Here is a 24079-nt window from a genome sequence, read left to right on the forward strand (position 1 = left end):
GAGGGGGACTGTTTGTAAACAAAACAGTTCTCCTCCCTGTCAGCTCATGCACACTGCTTTGAATATCAGCCATGCAAAGCAGTGTGCTTAGAGTGAAGCACCAACACACAGCCCCTAGTAAAACAGCACACAGTTAACCCTTTTATCGCCCCTCATGTTAAGCCCTTCCTGCCCAGTGCCATTAGTACAGTGTCAGTGCTTTTTATTAGCACTGATCACTGTAATGGTGTGATTGGGGATGTCAGTGACACCAAGTTAGTCCCCCCCCCAACATCAGAATGCCCAACGCAGTCCCGCTATAAGTTGCTGACTGCCGCCATTACTAGTACAAATTTAACAAATAAATCCCAGTGTATATATACCGCCATTTGTAAATGCTATAACTTTCACATAAACCAATTAATTTACACGTATTGGGATTTTTTTGTAGTAAAGACATGTAGCAGAATGCCTTTTGGCCTAAATTTATGACATAATTTGATTTAAAAAAAATTTTTTTTTGCTGGACATGTTTAATAGCAAAAAGTCAACAATATTGGTTTTTAATTCTCAAAATTGTCAGTCTTTTATTTTTTTATAGTGCAAAAAATGTAAAAAGCACAGGCAATCAAATGCCACTGAAAGAAAGCTCAATTCATGGGGGAAAAAAAAGGATGTAAATTTCATTTGGGTGCAGCGTTGCATGATCGCGCAACTGTCAGTTAAAGTAATGCAGCTCTTTAACACAAAAAAGTGGCCTGGTCAGGAAGTGGGATAAATCCTCTGGAGGGCAAGTGGTTAACGATAGTTCCCTCCAGCAGAAGCTGTCAGGACACCAAGGCTGGGTTCACATATATGCGGTTCGGTACATCGCATGTGATTCACACAGGAACCGCACTGCATTCCTGTGCAAATAACATGCGATTTGTGTGAGGTGCGATAGGAGCCATAAAGTCTGTATGGCTCAAATCGCACCACACCCACATCAAAAAGGTGCAGGACCCTTTTTTTGGGTCTACACTAGAATCGGATCGCATGGGTATTCACACCTATGCGATCCGATTCTGCACATCGCACAGCGTTTTGTGGACCTATTTCGAGGTGTTTTGTTAACATACACACCCGCAGCGGTTCACATGAACGGCGTGCGATTCTGATGCTGTGCAGAATTCGCACAGAAATTTCTATTGCTGTTGCAGATATGAAGTGCTTGTTCTCACCAGCTTGCATACTAAAACACAGACAGACTGGTGTCCATTGTGTAGGGCGGGTGTCGGCAACCTGCGGCTCCAGAGCCGCATGCGGCTCTTTTCCACCTTGGCTGCGGCTCCGGAGCACACTGCCCACCAGGTGACAGGCAATAGGGCAGCAATGGGCAAACTACGGCCCGGCGGACCTTTTAATCCGGCCCGCGGAGCTAGGCTCCCGGTAGGCTCCTCTCACAGTCCGCCCTGAAGACCGGTGTAGCATGAAAATCTGTCTCCTATGAGGATCTGTCCCCCTCGACGTATCTGCGCATGTGCCGGAGATCGCCGATCGGCTGCTAATGCCTGAAACTGGCACATGCGCAGATACGTCGAGGGGGACAGATCCTCATAGGAGACAGATTTTCACGCAACACCGGAACGGTGCGGGAACACGGCGAGAGGAACGCGCGGAGCAAAGGTAAGTGAATTGACACAGGGGGGACTTGGGGACTTAATATGGGGGATGAATTACTATAGGGGGGATGAATTACTATATGGGGGATGAATTACTATAGGGGGGATTAATTACTATATGGGGGATGAATTACTATGGGGGATGAATTACTATATGGGGGATGAATTACTATGGGGGATGAATTACTATATGGGGGATGAATTAATTACTATGGGGGATGAATTACTATATGGGGGATGAATTACTATGGGGGATGAATTACTATATGGGGGATGTATTTTCAGTTTTAAAAATGTGGCTCTCAAAATAAATTTCAATCGTGGTTTTGGCGAGATTTGGCTCAGTTGAAAAAAAAGGTTGCCCACCACTGACCTAAGGCTATGATTGTGATTATGACGATACACTGTGGCCCTGGTTAACCCTTTGCTTACTGGGCCCTTAAACCCCCTTCATGACCAGAGCGCTTTTTGCAATATATGCAGTGTCGGATTTGTTTTAAATGTTGCAATGGTTTTGCGGCTCCCAGTCTTTTTTTCCCTCTCGGAAACGGGTCCAAGTGGCTCTTTATGTCTTAAAGGTTGCAGACCCCTGGTGTAGGGTGATACAATGTTTTGTTAAAACACTGTCTTTTTTTTTTTTTTTTTTTTTTTTTTACATTACTGAAGTGTCAGAATGACACTTCATTCAAGTGTTTGTGTTTCTTGAGTTGTGCTACATAAGGACCTATTTACACTTGTGTGTGGTGAACTGTGTTTTCCTGCACCTGATCAATGGGAATCACCACAAGATCACAAGCAATTGCTTTCAATGTGCCCTGTTTACACACTGATGTGATGGATGGTGGAGAGAAATGCTGACATGATGCCTATTCCCACAGCTATCGGATGGCACTGAAGGTCATCACAGCCCAATACACTGTAGAGTGGAGCCTTGAATGGATTGCAACTTTATATATTCTCAAAGTAAAAAACCAAAAAGTAAACCGTGCAATGTGCTGAAACAGTCCTCTGCCCCACCCTACAAAACAGACATCTTGCAACGTAAAACTGAGCTAATCTGAATGGGTTCTAAAAATGCAGACATGCAGTGTACCTCATTACAGCATTGTGGAACAGGGCTCATAAAAAACATTTTGTTTCAGTGAAGGGTTATTGGAGAATGCTGCAAAGAGTGGCGCCATGAAAAAACACAACAGGGCGCACACTCGTCGTGCAATATCATGGTATGAAATGCTTTATTATAAAAAAAATAAATAAAGTGATTGCGGTGGGAATTCTGACACTGGGGGGAACTGACTTGCTATCTCTGACATCCCCAGTGACACCAATACAGTACTCAGTGCTAAAATAAAGCACTGACACTGTACTAATGGCACTGGGCAGGAAGGGGTTAAAATGGGGGTGATCAAAGGGTCAACTATGTGCTGGGAGTGTTTTACTGGGGCGCGGTGTGTTGGTGCTTCACTGTAAGCACACTGCTCTGGATGGCTGTGCACAAAAAAAGTCATGGTTGCACACAGGATGGGTGTAGCATGTCCAGTCTTTGCCCTGCTTCTGGGACCACCCCACCCCCAATGTATTGTAACTGTCTGCTATGATTAATAGCATAGCTGGCATTACAGTATATTCAGAGAAGAAGTTGGCATCTCTAGCTGTCAAAAAAAGCAACACTGCTCCAGACCACATTAACCGCTTGTTGACCATTACTTACATGTGTGGTGGCAAGGCAGCTCTTCTGCGCTGGACCACGTACCTAGTACATGATCCAGGCCTTCCAGGTAGGGGACGCTCTCGCTGCCCTGGCTGTGCTGTGATTAGGCATAGGATGAGCTGATCAGCAGGTCCCGGCCAATGATTGATGGCTGGGACCCTGTGATTAGCGAAAAGACTGACAGGATAGAGCTCTGTGTATGTAAAAAATAGAGCTCTGGCCTATCAGTGGAGATCTGCTAGTTTTTGCTTCCTTGCAAAGCAGGGAATAAAAACCAGCTTATTTCCTAGTAAAAGCACCATACTGTACACACGCACAAAGCACTGTTAGGCATACACTTGACCCTTTGATTGCCCCTAGATGTTAACCCTTTCACAACCAGTGTCATTTGAACAGTATCAGTGTATATTATAGCACTGATCACTGTATTAGTGTACTGGTTTCCACAAAGTGCCAGTTAGTGTCAGATTGACCGCAGTCCCACTATAAGTTGGTGATTGCCGCCAAACTAGTATGAAATAAATAAAAATTCCAGTATATATCCCATAGTTTGTAGATGCTAGAACGCTCTAGCAATACACACCAAACTGAGCTGGTGCAGAGTATCTCCACATGATATGTCTTATCAGGAGGTAAGTGGGGGACACTGGAAAAAAGGGGGGATCAGAGAAGTCAGGATCAAACTACATTTTTACACAATGCAAAGGATTAACCCCTTAGGTTCCACAGTGAGTATAACAAGCATGCTTTACTGCATATACAGACTGATTTTACTGTTGTGGGTTTAGGAACTTTAATACTGTATGTATCGCAACTACTTTGTGTATCCAGGATTATACCATGTTTTTTTCAGGACAAATTTGACTTTCTTATGGTGGGGTGGTAAACGGTAATGGATTTCTTTTTGTGTGTTTTTTTGTTTATTATTATCAATGGAAAGTTAGCCCAAAATAGAAAAAGAAAACCCAAGAAACATTTTTTTTTTTACCTTTTTTAAAGTGGTTGTAAAGGCTCAAGGTTTTTTACCTTCAATACTTAACTGAGCCCCATCACAATCCAGTGATGTGCATGATAGCCTCGGCTGTCCCGGGTCTCTGCCTCCTCATTGGCTGAGACAGCGAGCGGGAGCTATTGGCTCCCATTGCTGTCAATCACAAGCAGTGAAGAGAGAGGGCATGGCCAAGATGTGGCTGTGTGTGTGAATAGACACACGGAGCAGGGGCTTGGGAACACACTTGCATGGGTGCCCCCATAGCAAGCTGCTTGCTATGGGGACACTTGAAAGAAAGGAGGAGCCAGGAGTGTTGGCAGGGGATCCGAGAAGAGGAGGATCCAGGCTGCACTATGCAAAACCACTGCACACAGTAGGTAAGTAGAACATGTTTGTTTTTTTTCCCACCCAAAAAATGGACCTTTATTTTCGCTTTAATGCAAATGCCTATGTCCCAGTGCCTTCCTATGGGGGTGCATAGAGAAGATGAAGGAGCCAGGGCTGCTGGCAGGGGACCCCAAAAGAGGAGGATCAGGACAGCTCCATGCAATTACATTACATGGAGCAGGTAAGTATAACATGTTTGTTTATTTAAAAAAAAAAAAGACTTTACAGTCACTTTGACAAAAAAGCATCTTCTATTCTATTGCTCTCAGCCTCCTCCAAATCTCCATATTCTTTTTCTGGTGCTGTGATCTGACTTCCTGTTAAAGGGTGGCTACGTTAATTCCCCATGGTCCTACTGTATGTATAAATGTAGCCACCTTCTCTTGCTCAATCCCAAAATAAACTAGGGACTTTGAGATTTGTAGTGTGCGTGGAGCAGTACACATAACCACAAATAGCATGTACTTACAGTTTGTTCTAAACAAACAGAATTGAGAGGGAAAGGAGATGTTTGGGAGCTCATAAAGGTAGGAAAACCCAGCAAGAAGTGATTTAGTGGGATGTCCACTCCCACCATTACAGAAGTAAAAAAAAAACACAGGATTGTTAATTAGGGATTTTTCAGCCAGGCTTCTGGGGGGATCAAGATTCTACAGGTATTACAATAAAATGAATGCAAGTTTTTACAAAGTTACACAGTTCTTTTAATTTCTGCTGGGGCCACTTGACTATGTATTCTTTCTTTTTTTTTTTTTTAAGTGGTGCTTACTCCACTAACTGCAAGAAGTTACAATTCCCTAAGTGTGTAAAAGTAAGACTGAGAGGCAGAACCTGAGCCATATGTGTTCCGACTTGGACATACAAATTGTAAACTCTGCTAAAAATGTTAGTTTGCATACTACTGTTACTTTTTTGGATTTTCTCTTAATTTGCAAACTTTTTTTCCTTTTGTTCATCAGATGCCCAGTTAGTAATTTAGCTAGGGGATATGCTTCTTAGGGCTGGTTCACACCACACTTTGCGATATAGATGTGTTTCTGCATGCATGTTTTTGATGCGTTTTCAATGCGTTCCAGTGCATCTTTTGCCATCTGCTTTTTTATTCATTTTTTGCTGTAATGTGTTCCATGCAGAAAAAAATGTAGCATGTTCTACTTTTGTTGACTGCACTGGAACGCATTGCAGTGATGTGAGCTGTGCCTTTGGAATTCATGTAACCTAATGTCCATGGGTTTTTAATACAGAGGAAAAAATTGGATTGCATGTGGTGTGAACTGGCTCTAAGATCATATGTCAATCCATCAGTAAAAGTTATCACCAACCACCTCTGTAGCACTGTACTATAGAAAAACGGCAGAGGGGTGGATTGACATTTTTGAAAACACACTTGGGTGTTCAGTGCGCCATGAAAGGCTGTGGTGTAAGCTGTCATTGGACAGCTGAGATCACAATAATGATGTTCAGAGCCATTCAGATTGGCTCGTAGCTTGTGATCATTGTGAACTATCACAGCTGTACACACTAGTAATGGTAATAAATATTCAGCCCAATCACATAAAAGGCAAAGATCTCAGACTAAGTGTAGTGAGTGTGTAAACAATTATTAAAAGACGTCAATTAGGAACTCACATAAAGTAAGACGAATTATGCCTATCTTTATTCTCAATGGATTTCCAGCTGGCGAAGACACCAAGGAAACTCACAATATATACACTGGATTTGGTCTGTATGACTCCTGCAATAGCTAAGAGAGACAGCAAGGGGCCGCCATTCTAAGTGCAGCAAGGTGGAGAGGTGGACACAGCACACAATATTTGGCAACTCCCAGTGTGTGGATGATCCCATTCATTACAGTCATTGGTGCAGCTGGGAGGAGGAGGCATCCAGGATCCCAAGGAGGAGCTGCTGCTGCAAGCGGTAGTGTGGTAGCCTGGGTGACCAGGCAGCCTTACAGGAGACAGGAAGCAGCATGTGTGGTTCCATAAAGCACAGCTGGCTTGAAAAAGAGCTGTGGGCCCCAAAACATGTTGTTACACCCTGTGGCATCACTTCTTATTCTATCACTTCCTGTCCTCGCCTGTGCTTCATTGATCCACACTTGCTGTTTCCAATCTCTCTCTCCCCCCCCCCCCCCCAGCTAACAATCCTTTTTGAAAACCATGAAAAGAATAATGTCTTACTTTATGTGAGTTGCTTGTTGTCTTCTTTAAATACATGTTTACGCACCCACTATACTTAGTCTGCGCACTTTGCTCTTTTTGTCCCTTTGCCACCTTGAAATCTCTTCAATCCCTCAGACGTGCTGCATTAAGTATGCTGAATTGGATTCTTTTACCTGTTATTTTGCCGCAATTTTACCCACGATTTTACTGTTTAGGGTGCGTTTTTCATAGGTCATGTGACTCAACCTGTCCAAAAATGAGGCAAGCTGGATTCTTAATACCACAAGGGACGTGCATCAGACCAGTGTGAAGACATACATTGAATTTGAGGCTAGGTTCACAATTATGCAGTTTGCATTTGATCCAGTTATACAGTGACTTTTGTGGTTTGCACAAGTGTTTTTGGTGTGTTTTTGACTTTTTTTTGTGATTATTTTTTTTGACCAACTTGTTGCTGGGCAGATTAAAAATGCAAAACATGAAACGCATCGAAAACACATAAATGCTACTTGTGTTTTTGCAACATCTCCATTGAAGTCTATTGAACCAAAAGGCACCGTTTTGCGTTTAAACAGTCCCTGAACCTTTCCAAAATTAGCACCAGCTAAAAAAAGAAGAGATTTGAACTTCACCCATCATGTTAAATGGACTGTAACGCGTTTCTACAAAATGCACCGCAAAACATTTAGGTGTGAACCTAGCCTTAAGGGATGTATTTTTCTTGAGCTTCTTCAGTGTGAAAGCAGCCTACTGGCCAAAACGCTGCTGAAAATGAATTTATATTCCCTTTTCAAAAATTCAAAAATTTTATTTTTCAAAAACTGTCCATTTTGGTTTCAATTTTCGGCCAAATGCATCCTGAATTTTCGGTTGCAGCCCAGAATTTTCATTTTGGTGATCTACTGGGAACTCTGATGTTAGGAGGAACTCTGCAAACTCTGTGAGTAGGCTGAATGTTTGCAAACAAAGCAGGATGGAAGATCAGCAGATTGAGGGCTCATTCACACCAAATTTTCTGGGGTGCTTTTCTGGACACATTCCCAATGCATAGCAAAAATAAATAAATGCTTCCATATGAATGCAGCCCACACCAGTCCATTGCCTTGAAAAAAGATGCGTTACTTTTTTTTTGCGCAATGCACCGCATGCAAATGCACATAAGCACAATGCACTGCTACTCAAAAGACTGCGTAAATAGAATATATACCTTTAACAAAAAACAAACGAAAGCCCAATGGGGATGATTTACTTAAACTGGAGAGTGCAAAATCTGGTGCAGCTCTGCATAGAAACGAATTGGTTTCCAATTTTTTTTTGTCGGCCTTAATTGAACAAGCTGAAGTTAGAAGCTGATTGGCTGCCATGCACATCTTCACCAGATTTTACACACTCCAGTTAAAGTAAGGCATCTCCATTGTGCTTTTGTTTTTTGTTAAAGGAATATATTTTATTTAAGCAATCTTTTGAGTGGACAACGTGTATGTGTTAACGCATTCAGTGTGGTGTAAATATGCACTCAAAGTGGTGGTGGGGGCTTAAATTGCCACTGGCCACCAATGGTGATGTGTTTTTTTTGTTTTTTGTTTTTTTTTTTAAAGATGTAGCTTTTTTCTTTTTTATATATACATTATTTTTTTTTTGGGAGCAAGGGGGGAAAATTGCCATTGGCAACCAATAATTGTGTTTTTTTTTATGTTAGAGGAGGGGCCTAAAGTGCCACTGATCACGAACGATTGTGGAATTGTTGTCTTTTGGGGGGGGGGCACGCTGCAGCTCAAAAGAAGCTGCTTTTACAGCAGTTTGAGCTGTTTTGAGCTTTTACTTTTCTCTGCCTGTTAACTCCTCTTCATGTTAGCCTATGTGTCCATGCACAGTATGGGCGTTTTCAGGAGTTTATTGGCAGGGGAATTTACAGGCAGAAAATAAAAACATCACTTGTGCATTCAGGAGAGGAGATTTTGAGCATAAAAAAAGCTCAAAAGTAAAAAAAGGTGCATTTCTAGGTGCGTTAATGCAATTCTGGCCAATAGAACGCATTAGCTCCAGACGCGTGAATGCACATTAACTTGCAAAGCGGATTTTTACCACGTTTTGATGCTGAGAACTGTAGGGGAAAAAATGTTTTTGAGCTTCATGGTATGCACGAGGCCTCAAAATGCTGCTGATCATCAGTGATTATGGTGTGTTCTTTTAAAGGTAAGGCAACCCAAAATTTTCGTCTTATAAAACACCACCAAAAGAAAGTTCTGTCAAACAACTGAAGGGGTATTACAGGCTTGTACTTAGGTGGCTAATTAGTATTGGACCCCTTAAAAGCTAAACTACAATTAATTGCAGTATAACATGTAAAGACTGAGAACATATCAAATTTACATTTTGTTCCATCTTTTCCATCTTATGCAATCTATATCATATTGTTTTCTCTTGTCATCTTTATGAAGCATTGCAGTTTTTGAGGAAGAATGTTCTTACTGAAAGCTGTTATATAGAGTAATGAATGTACCTTAGAGAGGTGCTGATATTGGATGAAGACATAGCAGAGCTCTGACTTGGCATAGAAAGCTGTTTATTTGCAGATTGACTACTCTTTGTTTAGGGCAGTGGCAGGGGCGGACTGACAACTCATGGTGCCCCTGGGCTATAGGGGATCATGGGGCCCCTGTGTCCTTGCCCAAACTCAAAAAAGCCTATGAAAAAGATACCAGGCGCATCTCATGGGGCCCCCTACTGACCCCGAGCCCTCGGGCAGTGCCCGAGTTTCCAAATGGTCAGTCCGCCCCTGGGCAGTGGTTGTCAATTTTTTTTATATGTGGACCTCAAGTGTGGCCCCCCTGTCATCACCTTAGAGCCATTAAAATTCAGTGAATAGTCCATGTGAGAGATGGCAGACACACAACATAATATAGTAAAATGAGCATGATAAAAGAGGTGGTCAGAGACTGAACATAATATTGGAGATGTTCAGGAACTGTGGACTCGATACAAGAGATGGTAAGAGACTGAACATGGTACAAAAGATGATCAGAGACTGCAGTCATGATGGAAGAGATGGTCAGAGTCTGTGGACATGAAACAGGCTGGGTTGACAACTGTCTGTAAATTTATGGACCATATGTATAAAAAACCCAAAAATGCACTTTTCTGATTTCTGTGAACAGCAGAAAAGTGCCCCTTAATATCTGCTTGTCCCAGGCTCTAGAACGGACAATACGCAATAAGCTCAGCTTGGCTCAGTTCAGCTCTGCATTGACTTGGGCGGAGGGGGAGCTGTGAGCTGCAAGTCGTGTATGTGTGGACTTTGTGCTGCTTGTTGCCTTTTCTTAAATTTTAAGAGTGCAAAGAGGGAGAGCAGAAGGAGACGTGAGAAGGAGCCTGTCCTCAGTACCCTGGCCTGCACCGCACAATTTGCTGCTATAGAGGTCCATGTGTGATCTGGTGACCAGAGACCCACTTACATCAGAGTTCCTCTTTACATCACAGTTCACAGTGTTCCTCTTGACATCAGGGACCTTGCACTGTAAGGCATCCTGCAAACTCAGATGTATGGGGTGGGGGGATCTGGGAACTCTTAGGTAAGGGGGGACTATAACATAAGGGGGAACGCTTATGGGCTAGAAATTCTCAGGGTGTATGCATAGCACAGACCCTGAGATAAAATTAGATACTGCAGCAAAGACTGACAGTTCACCTTTTAACAAAAAATAATAAAGGCAAGCAAGTAAAAAAAAGTGCATTTACAATTTTTTCATTTTCAGAGCCTGGAAAGCATTGCATCAGCGATCAGCAGATCACTAGTGGCATGCAGGTCTCCTGTTGACTATCGGTGTAACCTATCTGCCCATACAGCATGTCAGGACATGTCCGATCATTGGAGGAGAGCAGTTTGCAGCACAGCTAGAGAGCTGACCACTGTGTGTTTTCCTGCTTAGTGTGGTCAGTTTTTAATTGGACAGCAAAATGACTGGCAGGAACACCATGGATTTCACACAAAGGAAGCAATGCAAAAAAAACAGAATATTTTTCATACAAGTACATGATACAGCAGACACAGATCAGGAATATGAAATGTTGGGCTTACATATTCTTTAATTTTTCTGTAGCATGGTACAGTCCTTTTCTGCAGTAGCAGGTGGGTGACACTGAAATGCTTAAATACACTTATTGTGGACATTTTTAATATACAGTGCTCATTATAAATGAGTAGACCCCAACAGATTTGTCAGAAAGCCTTTCCTTTCAGAATCAACATTTTCTATGGGACACTACAGGTGAAACTCGAAAAATTAGAATATCGTGCAAAAGTTCATTTATTTCAGGAATGCAACTTAAAAGGTGAAACTAATATATGAGATAGACTCATTACATGCAAAGCAAGATAATTCAAGCCGTGATTTGTCATAATTGTGATGATTATGGCTTACAGCTCATGAAAACCCCAAATCCTCAATCTCAGAAAATGAGAATATTGTGAAAAGGTGCAATATTTTAGGCTCAAAGTGTCCCGTCCCCCAGCTTGGAGAGGATTGTCAGGAAAAGGCCATTCAAAAGTGTTGGGGATTTTCACAAGGAGTGGACTGAGGCTGGAGTCAGTGCATCAAGAGCCACCACACACAGACGGATCCTGGACATGGGCTTCAAATGTCGTATTCCTCTTTGTCAAGCCGCTCCTGAACAACAAACAACATCAGAATCGTCTTACCTGGGCTAAAGAAAAACAGACCTGGTCTGTTGCTCAGTGGTCCAAAGTCCTCTTTTCTGATGAGAGCAACTTTTGCATCTCATTTGGAAACCAAGGACCCAGAGTATGGAGGAAGAATGGAGAGGCACACAGTGCAAGATGCTTGAAGTCCAGTGTGAAGTTTCCACAGTCTGTGTTGATTTGGGGAGCCATGTCATCTGCTGGTGTTGGTCCACTGTGCTTCATTAAGTCCAGGGTCAACGCAGTCCTCTATCAGGAGATTTTGGAGCACTTCATGCTTCCTTCCGCAGACAAGCTTTATGGGGATGCTGACTTAATTTTCCAGCAGGACTTAGCACCTGCCCACACTGCCAAAAGCACCAAATCCTGGTTCAATGACCGTGGGATTACTGTGCTTGATTGGCCAGCAAACTCACCTGACCTGAACCCCATAGAGAATCTATGGGGCATTGCCAAGAGAAAGATGAGAGATGAGACCGAACAATGCAGAAGAGCTGAAGGCCGCTATTGAAGCATCCTGGTCTTCCATAACACCTCAGCAGTGCCACAGGCTGATAGCTTCCATGCCACGCCGCACTGAGGCAGTAATTGCTGCAAAAGGGGCCCAAACCAAGTACTGAGTACATATGCATGATTATACTTTTCAGAGGTCCGATATTGTTCTATGTACAATCCTTGTTTTATTGATTGCATGTAATATTCTAATTTTCTGAGATTGTGGATTTGGGGTTTTCATGAGCTGTAAGCCATAATCATCACAATTTATGACAAATCACGGCTTGAACTATCTTGCTTTGCATGTAATGAGTCTATCTCATATATTAGTTTCACCTTTTAAGTTGCATTACTGAAATAAATGAACTTTTGCACGATACTCTAATTTTTCGATTTTCACCTGTATATTACAAAATACTCCCACAAATGCGGGCCATTGATTGCAAGCAAGATTTGTTAATTTACATGTACAAAAAAGTTTTCCTAACGCATTCATTCAAAACCATGTTGCAAAATGAATACACCCTAATGTAAGTCTTAGGCCCCTTTCACACGGGCGTTCCATTTTTTTCATCAGTTCAGTCACGTTTTTCCAAGAAAAAAAACTGATCAGTTTACATCAGTTTACATCAGTTTACCATCAGTTTACCATCAGTTTACCATCAGTTTACATCAGTTTTTCATCAGTTTACGTCAGTTTTTCAGTCCGTTTTTAAATACATTTTTTGTCCATTCAATTTTTTTTTTTTTAACGGAAAAAAAATAGGGTTTTCTTCTGTTCAAAAAACGGATGTTAATGGATGCTGACATTAACAGATGTAAACAGATATAAGACAAGATATAAGGTGAGCGCAGATAATACGGTAGCTGCTAGCACAAAAAGCAAGGTAACAAACCCACAGTAATGAATTCAAATGCAAGTGCAGCACTAAAACATAAGTGACAAATGCAATCATAGAGTGCTTATGTGAATAGAAATGTTCATACAATAAAAAGTCTCAGTATAGTTGTATGCTTGCCCCTGAAGATATGCATGCGCACAAAACGCATTAGGTGAGCCTTGAGTGCTGACGTCACGCCACCGTGGCCGCAGTTCGGAGCAGGGACCACCTTGGTATGCTTTTATGCCACACAGCGCGCTCCCAGCACAAAGACCGGGCTGTCACTGAGAGCCCTGGGTCCCGTTCTAACTATCAAGACCCGGGACTCACGATTTCGGGTCACATGATGATGCTGTGATAGCCTCTGAGTAGCTATCAAGGTGATCAGTCACTGTACAGCCTGCCCCCTTTTGTTGTTGGTTTTTTTTTCCTCTGAATGGAGGAGAGAGATACATCGTATCTCTTTATCTCTCTCCCCTTTGCATAGAGGTATAATCCACCTGGATGTACAGAGTAGCTGTGATGATATGTACGGTTTTACATGTCAACTTTGCAAGATTGTGCTTAGGCGTTAAGATATGTTTTACTCTTAGGTGTGAAGGAGTTAATAACATTACTTTCATGAAATGAGCTAAACAAGTTCTTGTGTTTATTGAGATATTGATTAAAATTTTACTTTTCAAAGGGGGTGTACTAATTTATGCTGAGCAGTGTGTGTGTGTCTGTGTCCCCATGCCTCGTGGATGTTTATTAAATACTGTCAAGAAAAAGTATGTGAATCTCCTTTTAATTAACTGGTTCTCTGCAGTAATTTCCTGTAAAATGTGATCTGATCCTCATCTAAGTCACAACAATAGACACGCACAATGTGCTTAAGCTACTATTAACAAACCATTTAAATTTTTTTATTGAACACATCCATTAAATATTCGCTGGAAACAGTACTGTGGTTAAAGAAGTGAGCTCTCCATCAAGATGACTCTCAAGACGAAACGCAGAATCCTCAATGATGTAAAGAAGAATCCACAACTAAAGGTTCAAAGATGACACTGAAACTGGCAAACACCCTGTTCATGAGTCTACCATACATAGGTCTTTAACCACTTGCCTACCGGGCACTTATACCCCCTTCCTTACCAGGCCAAGTTTCAGCTTTCAGCGCTGCCGCACTTTGACAATTGCGCTGTCATGCAACATTGTACCCATATGAAATTTTGATCATTTTTTTCTCACAAATAGAGCTTTCTTTTGGTGGTATTTACTCCCCGCTGGGCGCTTTACTTTTTGCGCTATAAATAAAAAAGTGCAAAAAATTTGAAGAAAAAAAAAAGTTTCTTTGTTTCTATTATAACATTTTTCAAACAGGCATTTTTTCTCCTTCACTGATGTGCGTTGATGAGGCGGCACTGATAGGCGGCACTGATGGGCACTGATAGGCAGCACTAAAGGGCACTGATAGGCAGTACTAATGAGGTGTCACGGATAGGCGGCACTAATATGCAGCACTGATAGGCGGCACTGATAGGTGACACTGATGATGGGTACTGATAGACGGCACTGACTGGCATCACTGCTGGGCACTGACTGGCGGCACTGACTGGCACAACCCCTGGGCACTGACTGGTGGCACTGACTGGCAGCACTAGTGGGTGGCACTGGTGGGTGGACACAGGTGGGTGGCACTGGTGGGCACAGGTGGGTGGCACTGCTGGGCACATGTAGGTGGCACTGCAGAGTGACACAGGTGGGTGCACTGCTGGGCACAGGTGGGTGCACTGCTGGGCACAGGTGGGCGGAGCTAGTGGGCGCACTGCTGGGCAGAACTTGCGGGTGGCACTGCTGCGCACCGATCATCAGGGCACTGATCATCAGTGCCCTGATGATCGGTGCCGATCCCCGCTCTGACAACTGCCGGTTCTCGGCAGTACTTTCCTCACGATCTGACAGTGTGAGGAAAGTGCAGCCGAGAACCGGCGCTTGCATTTCCCTCTGATCAGCGTGTCATTGGACACCGCTGATCAGGTGGTAAAAGGCCGCTGTGATTGGCCTTTTACCACATCACGTGATCAGCTGTGTCCGTAGGACACCGATCACTGAGATCGCCGGATGCGCGCCACCTGGGGCGCGCAGGAGAGCGCGTTCTGGGAGGACGTCATATGACGTCCACCCAGAACTGACCAGCCGCGGTGAAGCCGTCATTCGGCTATGCGCGGTCGGCAAGAGGTTAAATAGGCAGGGTGTCCATGACAGAACATCACAAAGAAAGTAAAAAAAAAATTGCTGCATGCCTCAAGGTTGCCAAAGAGCACATTGGCAAACTGCATTGCTGTTGGGAAAATGTTTTTGTTTGTGGACTGATAAAATAAAAAATTTGAATTCCTTAGAAAAAACTCAGCACGATGTACGGTGCTAAAAGGGCACAACTTACTAACATCAAAACCTCATCCCAATGGTGAAATATGTTGGAGGAAATATCATTGGGCTTGCTTTGCTGCCTCAGGGCCTGGACCACTTGCCATCATCGAGAGGAAAATTAATTCCCAAGTTTACTTAAATCTCCTACAGGATAATGTCAGGGTGGCCTCTGCTAGCTGAACTTTAGTGGAAGTTTGGTGATGCAGCAGGGCAATGACCTTAAGCATCAAAGTGAATCCACCACAGACTGGGCATTATGGAATTTCCCAGTCCGAGCCCAGACCTTAACCCTATAGAGATGCTGTGGAATGAGTCATTCTCATCAGACATCCTACAATTGTCTGAGTTTAAGCAATTTTGTAAAACAGAATAGTCAAAAATTCCTCCTGAACATTGTTGAAAGCGCTTCCTTGAAGTCATTGCTTCCAATGGAGGTTAGGCCAGCTATTAATTCCAGGGTTCACTTACTTTTTCCTCCATCACTTTGGATGTTTAATGGGCATGTTCAATAAACATGCAAGAAATTTGAAATTGTTGCATGTTATCAGCTTAAGGACATTGTTTTTGTCTATTGTTGTGACGTAGATCATGATCAGATCACATTTTATGGCAAATTACTGCAGAAAACCAGTTAATTCCAACCATCTCATACACACTCCATGCCACAGGAAGAAAATTTAGGTTAGCATTTGTTTAAATAGATAACACTCTGACCTTTTTTCTTCCTGGATACTTTTTTTCTGATTACTAATTTTCTCTGCTTAAAAAGATATTAAAGGATGATTTTTTTTTTTTAAATAACAAGAATGTCCTACTTACCTGCTCTGTGCAATGGTTTTACGCAGACCAGCCCCGGTCCTCCTTTTCTTGGGTCCCCCGCTGGCGCACCTTGCCCTTCCTTCCTTCCTAATGCCCTCATAGCAAGCAGCTCCATTGAGACACAGAGCTTGACTCGTTCACGTCCCCCGTCCTCTCCTCATTGGCTCTCTGGCGGTGACTGACAGTAGTGGTAGCCAGTGGCTCCTGCTTCTGTCTCAGCCAATGAGGAGGGAGAGACCCTGCAGAGCCGCTGCTCTTGTGCACATCGCTAGAAGAAGATGGGTCTCAGATTTGTATTTGGGGGGGAGAGCTGCACACAGAATATTTTTTATCTTCCTGCATTGAATGCAGAAGGGTAAAAAAAAACCTTGAGCCTTTACAAACACTTTAATTGTTTATTAGTCTGAAAGGCCATTATAAATGGCTGTAATTGTAACTGTCTGGCTTAATATTTTATCGGCTGATGGATGCCATATTCGTGCATTAGAAAGGGGCACCAACTATTTTTTTAAATGGAGAGTTTAGGATTTGGTAGAGTGTATGTTTCTATTGAACAGGTAAAAACGACAAATGCGATGCCTGTTTTAACACTGAACATCTTTGTCTGAACAGATCAGCTTGAACGTGTGTTTTTACGCCTTGGCCATGCAGAAACAGATGAACAGTTGCAGAGTATTATCTCCAAATTCTTGCCCCCAGTTCTTCTCAAACTGTCAAGTGCACAGGAGGGAGTCCGGAAGAAGGTAAGTCTTTCTAAACAAAAGGAAATTTTTTCATCAATGCCATCAAAAACAGTCACAACTGGACTTATGAGAGTATCTGATCAGTCAGTTTTATATTATTAGTAGCAAAAGTGTGCCTGTTTTAATTAGAGGCTATAGGCCCAGCAGTGGTTGGTGTTGCTGTGATTTCTACACCTGCAGGCAGTATTACAAATGTCAGACACTTGTAAGAATAGCATCAATTTGGAAGTATTTTTTTTTTTTTGCCAGGATTAGGGCCCATTCACACCATGTCGCTACTATAATTCACATTAAATGCATTGTTGGGGCACATAAGCAGGAAATGTCATTTCTCGGGGTGTTTTGAAAGGAACACCTCTACGTTGTCATATTGCATTGCATTTTCCAGAAAATTTACAGTGCTGCAGATTGAAAAGGAAATGTAATTTTTAGTAAGATTCAATTACAGTCCATTTTGTGATCAAATTGTATATGCAATTTGATTTTTATTTTTTTCATTTGCTTTTTTTTTTTTTTTTTCCCATGAAAGTGGAGCTTTCCTTTCCTTTATCTAAAATGAAATATATTGACAGAATGAGCAACAACTGTCAAGCTTTGGATGAAAATTGATTCCTGACTTTCAGGCTTAAAGTGACTCAGTCATAAGAGAAGTATCTGGCCTCCTTTTGGAAATACTAGTTTCCTGGCTATTTCTTACTTCGGGGTTTTTTTGTCCAGAAAGAAGCATGTCCCAGAGCAAGCATGGAAACGAGCATTTTTCCAAAGGCTAATTCAGCAATATCAGTTTCCATTGCTCTGCCATGATGGAGACTCTTTAAAGTGTTACTAAACCCACAACAGTAAAATCTGTCTGTATATGCAGTAAAGCATGCTTGGTATACTCACTGTGGAACCTAAGGGATTTATCCTCCGCATTGTTTAAAAAGGCTGTTTGATCATGTCTTCTCTGTTCCTCCCCTTCTTCCACTGTCCCCAATTCATCTGCTGACTGTACAGAGCCCTAGGAGGCACTCTGCAGATGCTCAGTTTGGGGTGTATTTTTTTTTTTGGGAGGGTGCCTGTGATTGGCATAGGGCCAATCAGCGCTGTCCAGGCAGTGGTTCAGGGGTTAATGAGCCTCACAGGACAGTCGGAGGAGAATGGAAACATCTACTGCAAGCTTAAACCAGTGCTCTTCCGGATTCTGATAGAATTCACAGAATTGCTATATACTGCTAAGGAAAGGTGTTTAGCAGTTTGTTTACTAAAATAATTGCATTTCCATGCTCTGTGTACTGTGGAAGACTGGACAGAGTGAATACAGGGCCGTGGGTTTAGAAACACTTTAAGTATTACTCTCAGAAAGGAGAATCAATTCACTCTAATTGATTAGCTATTTTTAAACCTAATACGGGGTACACATTATACGTTTTTGGTTTTTTTTTTTCAACCAAGCAGGCTGAACAAAAAAAAAACTACTGATCACCATACTAACACAAGCGATGTCAGTACAGCAATCTCCCCCACTGTGCTACTGTATTCTGATAGGGGAATGCTGGTTTTCCAGGATTCCCGTTTCACAGAGAACTGTTTACACAGGCCAAACGTCTGATGGTTCCTGCCAAACCGACAGTTTTCAGCTGATTTTCGGAGTGTAATGTACTCAGTCTTAAGTTGGTCATAAATGGTTCGAAATTAAGCCGGTTCAGCAGGGCCTGGCCAATTTTGATTATTTTGTGACCATTGTGGTTGAACAGAAGTAATATTTGACCTCTGTTCAAATGCCTTAATGGTATATTCTCTCTCGATAAGCACTGCAAGCAATATGCTGCAGCACTGATCTCTGTATTCTGACAGTGGGGGAGTCAGGTCAGTTTCTTTTCATTCAACTAGCTGGTTGGATGAAAAAAACTGACCCATATGTGGCAAGCTCTTTATTTTTTGAAGAGTAGGTAACGGTTAGAGTATGGTTTAAAATACTCCCAAGGATAGGTGATCTGTGGGAGTGAAAAAAAAAAATGCCCCAGGGTCATTAGGAGTAAAAAAAAACTGCATTTAGGAGTCTATGGTCAGTGGGAGGAATAGTGCCACATGGTTGGTGTCAGTGGGAGGAATAGAAGTCTTTCATTGGTGTCAATCGGAAAAATAAAATGGGTGTCAGTAGAAGGAATGGTGCCTAATCATTGATGTCAGTAGGAGGAGTAATGGCCTATCTCTGTTGTCAGTTAAAAGAATAATTCCCTATCATTTGTTTTAGTGTGAGGAATAATGCCTTTTTGTTGTGCCAGTGGCAGTAATAATGCTCTTTGGTTGATGTCAGTGGCAGGTATATTGTCCTTTGGTTGATGTTAGTGGCAGGAATAATGCTATTTAGTTGGTGCCAGTGGGTGGTATAATGCCCCATCTTTTGTTTTCAGTGAGAGGAATAATGTCCTTTTGCTGGTGTCATTGGGAGGGTGTAAATGCTCTTTTGTTTTTGTAAGTGGGAAGAATAGTGGCCTAACAATGGTGTCACTGGGAGGAATTGTGCTCCATTGTTGCTTTCAGTAGAAGGAATAGTGCCTCACCATTGGTGCCAGTGGGAGGAATTGTGCTCCATTGGTGTCAGCGGGAGGAATAGTGTCTGATTGTTGGTGTCCGTGGAATTATGTAAGTTTCCAGCATTGGTATTCAGTTGCACCTGCAACCACTCTGCATACAGCACCTTCTGGTTTTTAATGAGAAGGCTCTGCATGTAATCTAAAGATGAGCAGGAAGTAAAAGGAAATCTCTTCAAAGTCTGGGGAATTTCCCATGTTGACAACTGTCACCACTCATGTGTTTCCAGTGGAAATGATGATAAATCTCTCCAATGGCAACATATACAAAACTATTTTTCGTATATTGAGGATATGCAGGGCCGGTGCTAGACTATTTTGTGCCCTAGGCAAGACCAGCTACTTACTCAACCCCCCCAAAAATACATTTTAAAAACAGTAGAAAATATTAAATCAACAAAACCTGAAACTGCTAAATGGCTTTTAATTTGCAAACATAAGTGCCATAAGTTACCACCAGCACTAATATTAAAGACAAAGTCAGTGTCATGGATGGACTGTACGGACAATGATGGATCCACACTCTGACAGCTCCCAGGATGGAATTCCTCAAGCAATGGGGAAGATAAAACACTGTGACAGCTGGCAACCCAGCCCACACACACAGAGAGAACATCTGAACTGAGCGATCCCACACAGTGACAGATCTGACACAACACACCATCACCAACACTGACACAGATCAGCAGACACTAGAAGAGCAGGCTTTGGGATCGTGATGAAGTCCTCACTCACTGACACATTGCACATGTGATGGATGGCTAGCCGGGTCACACTCACACAGACACGAGACAACAGCGTCAGACATTACCTTCCTCCACAGGTGCAGCTCCGCCTCTGCTGATGAATGGGAAGAGAAGGGCTGGAACTCCACAGTGATCAGCTGCCAGCCGGCTTGCAGTAAGTAACTGAGTCTGAGAGGAACACTGGAAGGAGCCGCCGCTCAGCTGCTACACTGACCCAAGACACCCGGTATCTTCCTGTGTCCTTTCTTCCTCCCCTCTCCTCAACTGGAGGATCATTCATGAGGAGGTGGCGTCCCACACAGAGTGCTGGCCTGTGCTGCGCCCTGGCACCCCAGGCAGCTGCTTAGTTTGCCTAGTGGAAGAATTGGCCCTGAGGATATGTTTAGAACCTTGTTTTTATTGCTGTCCATGCTTGCCTTTCTTGCTTACTAATGCATCCCAGATTTCTTGCATAGGCATTACAGGACCCGAAAAGGAGGTAAAAACTCTCCAACTGTGTCATATACAGACATAGAAATCTCTATGGCAGTAAAGCATAATCATTTTTTGACTCCTAAAGGACTTCCATGCACATCCGCTACTTTGTTGCCACTAAAAATGTCTAATTTCAACCATGACTAGAGTGTGATTTGTATTTGTGTGGTGATATTTTTTGAGGCAGTTCAGAAATGTGCCTATTTGTATCCAATACACTCATGTTAAGTCATCTAAAAACTAGACAGTCGCCAGGCTGGAATTTCACATACTAAAGGTAAAATCGTGATCCTAAAGGGATTTTTTTTTTACTTTGTATACACGCATCTTAGTCTCTTAAAATGTCTTTTTATTGTTGCTTCTTAGCCCTATACTTATATGTGTAGTATGTAATTCTAGGAAATGCTGATATCTGTTCAATCCTCTAGGTTATGGAATTACTTGTTCACTTGAACAAAAGAATAAAGAGTCGTCCGAAGATTCAGTTGCCTGTGGAGACCCTTTTAGTGCAGTACCAAGACCCAGCTGCTGTGTCCTTTGTGACGGTATGTAAAGTAACAATACAAGGGCAAATTCTAAATTAAATGTCCAAAATTTGTAATGTCCCCCTATTGCCCTCCTTGATATTTACACCACTTAAAAGTATAACTCAAGGCAAAACTTTTTTTAGTTTTGAATAGAATGGAGAGAGATTAGAACACCTGTCAGTTTTTATTGCTGTCTGTGCCTCTGTTAAGGAGATTCACCCTGTCTATTTGTCTTTCAAAAGTAAAAGAAACCCCAAATTTTGGGTTGTCCCCAGAAAAGTAGTAGAGGGGAAATCTTCCAGTGGGGAAACTAGTTCTGGTGACCTGGCAGAGATTTTCTCACTTCCTGTTTTGGCTGTGGGGCAGAAAGTGAAGGTAAATCTCCCCAATGGGACACAGATGGAAACAAATCGACTGACATGGGTTATATCTCTCCCTTATTCTATCCCAACTTAAAAAAAAAAGTTTTGCCTTTTTAGTTCTGCTTTAATGATGCAGACCTTAGACCATATTATTCCTTGCTCTAAAAAGAAATATACATATGTATTCAGAACATCTCTTGTATACAGTCACATTTCTGGTTTAACAGTTTAAAAACACTGCAAGTACATAAATATTCCTGTTGATCCTGCTAGAAAATGGACTTCTGACTTCTGTAGTGAGTTGAAAATGCGGCCTTTGCTGCTCTGAATCCCAAGAAATATTGTTTGCCCTGACCATTTTTATTCCTTCTGCTTCAGTATAGAACACCACTTCCTCTGCATAAGTTGGTGTGCTTTGTAGTCCAGCAGGGGAGGACTGGGCAGGATTGACAATGCTTGGGATTTTTTTTTTTCAAATTCTTTATTTATGTAGACATTACCACACTCACAGAGCAGTTCAATACATATCCAGGGTAAACCGATCAGAAATGGGTAGCATCCCCTGTGTACAGAAGTCCTTTTGCAAGAAACAGCCAGAGGTATAAACTATAAGAAAATACAAAAAATAAACTTTCGGAAGGCTGCACATTAAACTGTAGGCTGTAAAATGTTAATCAAACAAGGAGCATACCTCAGAGTCTAAACCGACTGCAACCATCAGTGCTTGGGTTTGTCCGCTTTTACAGAGAGTATATGGGAGAGATGGAAAAGTGGGGTGAAATCAGATAACGAAAGCTGGAGAAAAACTGAGGGGAAGAGAAGGAAAAAAAAAAAGGGGGGGGAAGGGGAGAGGAGTGGTAGGGGATACCGTAGGAGGGAGGGATGTTCCAGTCACGAGGGGGTAAAATGAGTCAGTCGAGTAAGGAGGATACAGAGAGGGTTTTCCCCTCTTCTGAGAAAGTAAACATATTCCAGAGAAGCCAGGTCTTCAAGTAGGCCTCATGTCTATTTTACACTATTAAAATCAGGTCTTCGATTCTCTTGACCTCCTCTAGTCTCGATAGCCAGAACGAGATGGGGGGGGGGGGGGGGTTGTGTATCCCTCCACCGTAGGGCAATACAAAATGTGGCAGAATTAAATAGGTGGTGTAGAGTCGATTTTCAATGTTTTTTCAGGTATATCCGACACCTGTAGAAGAAAGAGATGGTTCCTCAGGGAGGACATAATCAGTGAATTTCTGGGAGATACGATGTACCTCTTTCCAGAAGGGTTCCAGTTTTGGATACGTCCAAAAAATATGTAATAAAGAGCCTTCTCCATCCTGGCATCTCCAGCATTGGCTTGAGAGCGTGGGGCAGTATTTGTGAAGTATCGACGGTGTATGGTACCATCTGGTGAGGAGTTTGAAGTTTGTTTCCTGTATCCGCATGCAGATGGTGATTTGAGAGCAAAATGGATAATTCTTCGTTGTTGGGCTGAAGAGTAGGATCTGTTCAATGTCAGTTCTCATTTCCGCATGAAAGGGGGAGAATAGTCCTCTGGTGGAGCAATCAATTGCGCTTACATTTGAGAAAGGGAAAGCACCAGTGGTCCTTCGCTCATACACAGGCGTTAAAAAGAAGTCACCTGATGTTGAAACCTCTCTGGGGGAAGGAGTGCCATCAAGAAGTGTCCTAGCTGCAGGCACTCCAAAAGTTTAGGTGATAATGACCCGTCTCAGAGGTAAGCATTGAGTTTGACGCCCATTGTGTGGCGTTCAGAAAATGGGATGCTTCGTAGCATTGGGCGCCTAATAAGGTATAGAGTGAGCCCCCTTGGCAGTCCAGGAGAAAAGCATGGATTCCCTAAAATTAGAAAAAGTGGGGAGAAAGCAGACGATAGAGAGGTGGAAGGACACAACTGAGTTCAAATAAGTAACGTGGTTCCCAGAGTCGGGTGTCTCTTGATATTGGATGTCCTTTATAGCACCATACCACTTGGCGTAAGGGGGTATTATTTTGAGATTGTTCTATCTGTGGCCACAGTTTAATGTCAACATGTCTGCACCAACCTATAGGTCTTCCTAAATGCATCGCTTGATAGTACTTGTAGATATCAGGGACTGCAAGGCCCCCTTGGTTTTTGGGGAGAGTGAGTAATCACCTTTGTAATCTGAGTCTCTTATGGGCCCATATAAAATCAATAAATAGGCCATTTGCTTGTTTGAAAAATTCCCTGCTTGAAAAAGATAAGTGAATTTAGGTAAAATGGACATTTTAATGACATTACATCTTCCAAACCACGAGAATAGACCTTGGTGCCATGTGGAAAGCAGGGTAGTACTTTACTAAGTAGGTGGATAAAGTTTAGCGCATAGATTTGGATTAGACATGTAGGAGTGTAGGTGCCGAGATAGCGGAGTGCCAAGCTGTCCATTTGAAATTAAAATTTGTTTTCAGGACATCTATTTG

At 42.5% G+C, this 24079-nt stretch overlaps 1 protein-coding gene across 2 annotated transcripts in view; it reads left to right on the forward strand.

Annotated features, from left to right (window-relative positions):
* ECPAS (Ecm29 proteasome adaptor and scaffold) overlaps positions 1-24079 on the forward strand; it is a 171195-nt gene that overhangs the window by 3090 nt on the left and 144026 nt on the right. For both annotated transcript variants that reach the window (XM_089670950.1, XM_089670951.1), the window contains exons 2-3: positions 16813-16943; positions 21168-21284. In XM_089670950.1, coding sequence (XP_089527076.1) covers positions 16813-16943; positions 21168-21284 — 248 coding nt within the window. The remainder of the gene's footprint in view (positions 1-16812; positions 16944-21167; positions 21285-24079) is intronic.

The sequence above is a fragment of the Staurois parvus genome, unplaced genomic scaffold (genome assembly GCF_062004578.1).
Source record: "Staurois parvus isolate SC_StPar_1 unplaced genomic scaffold, SC_StPar_1.0 ptg000096l, whole genome shotgun sequence".
Lineage (NCBI taxonomy): Eukaryota > Metazoa > Chordata > Amphibia > Anura > Ranidae > Staurois > Staurois parvus.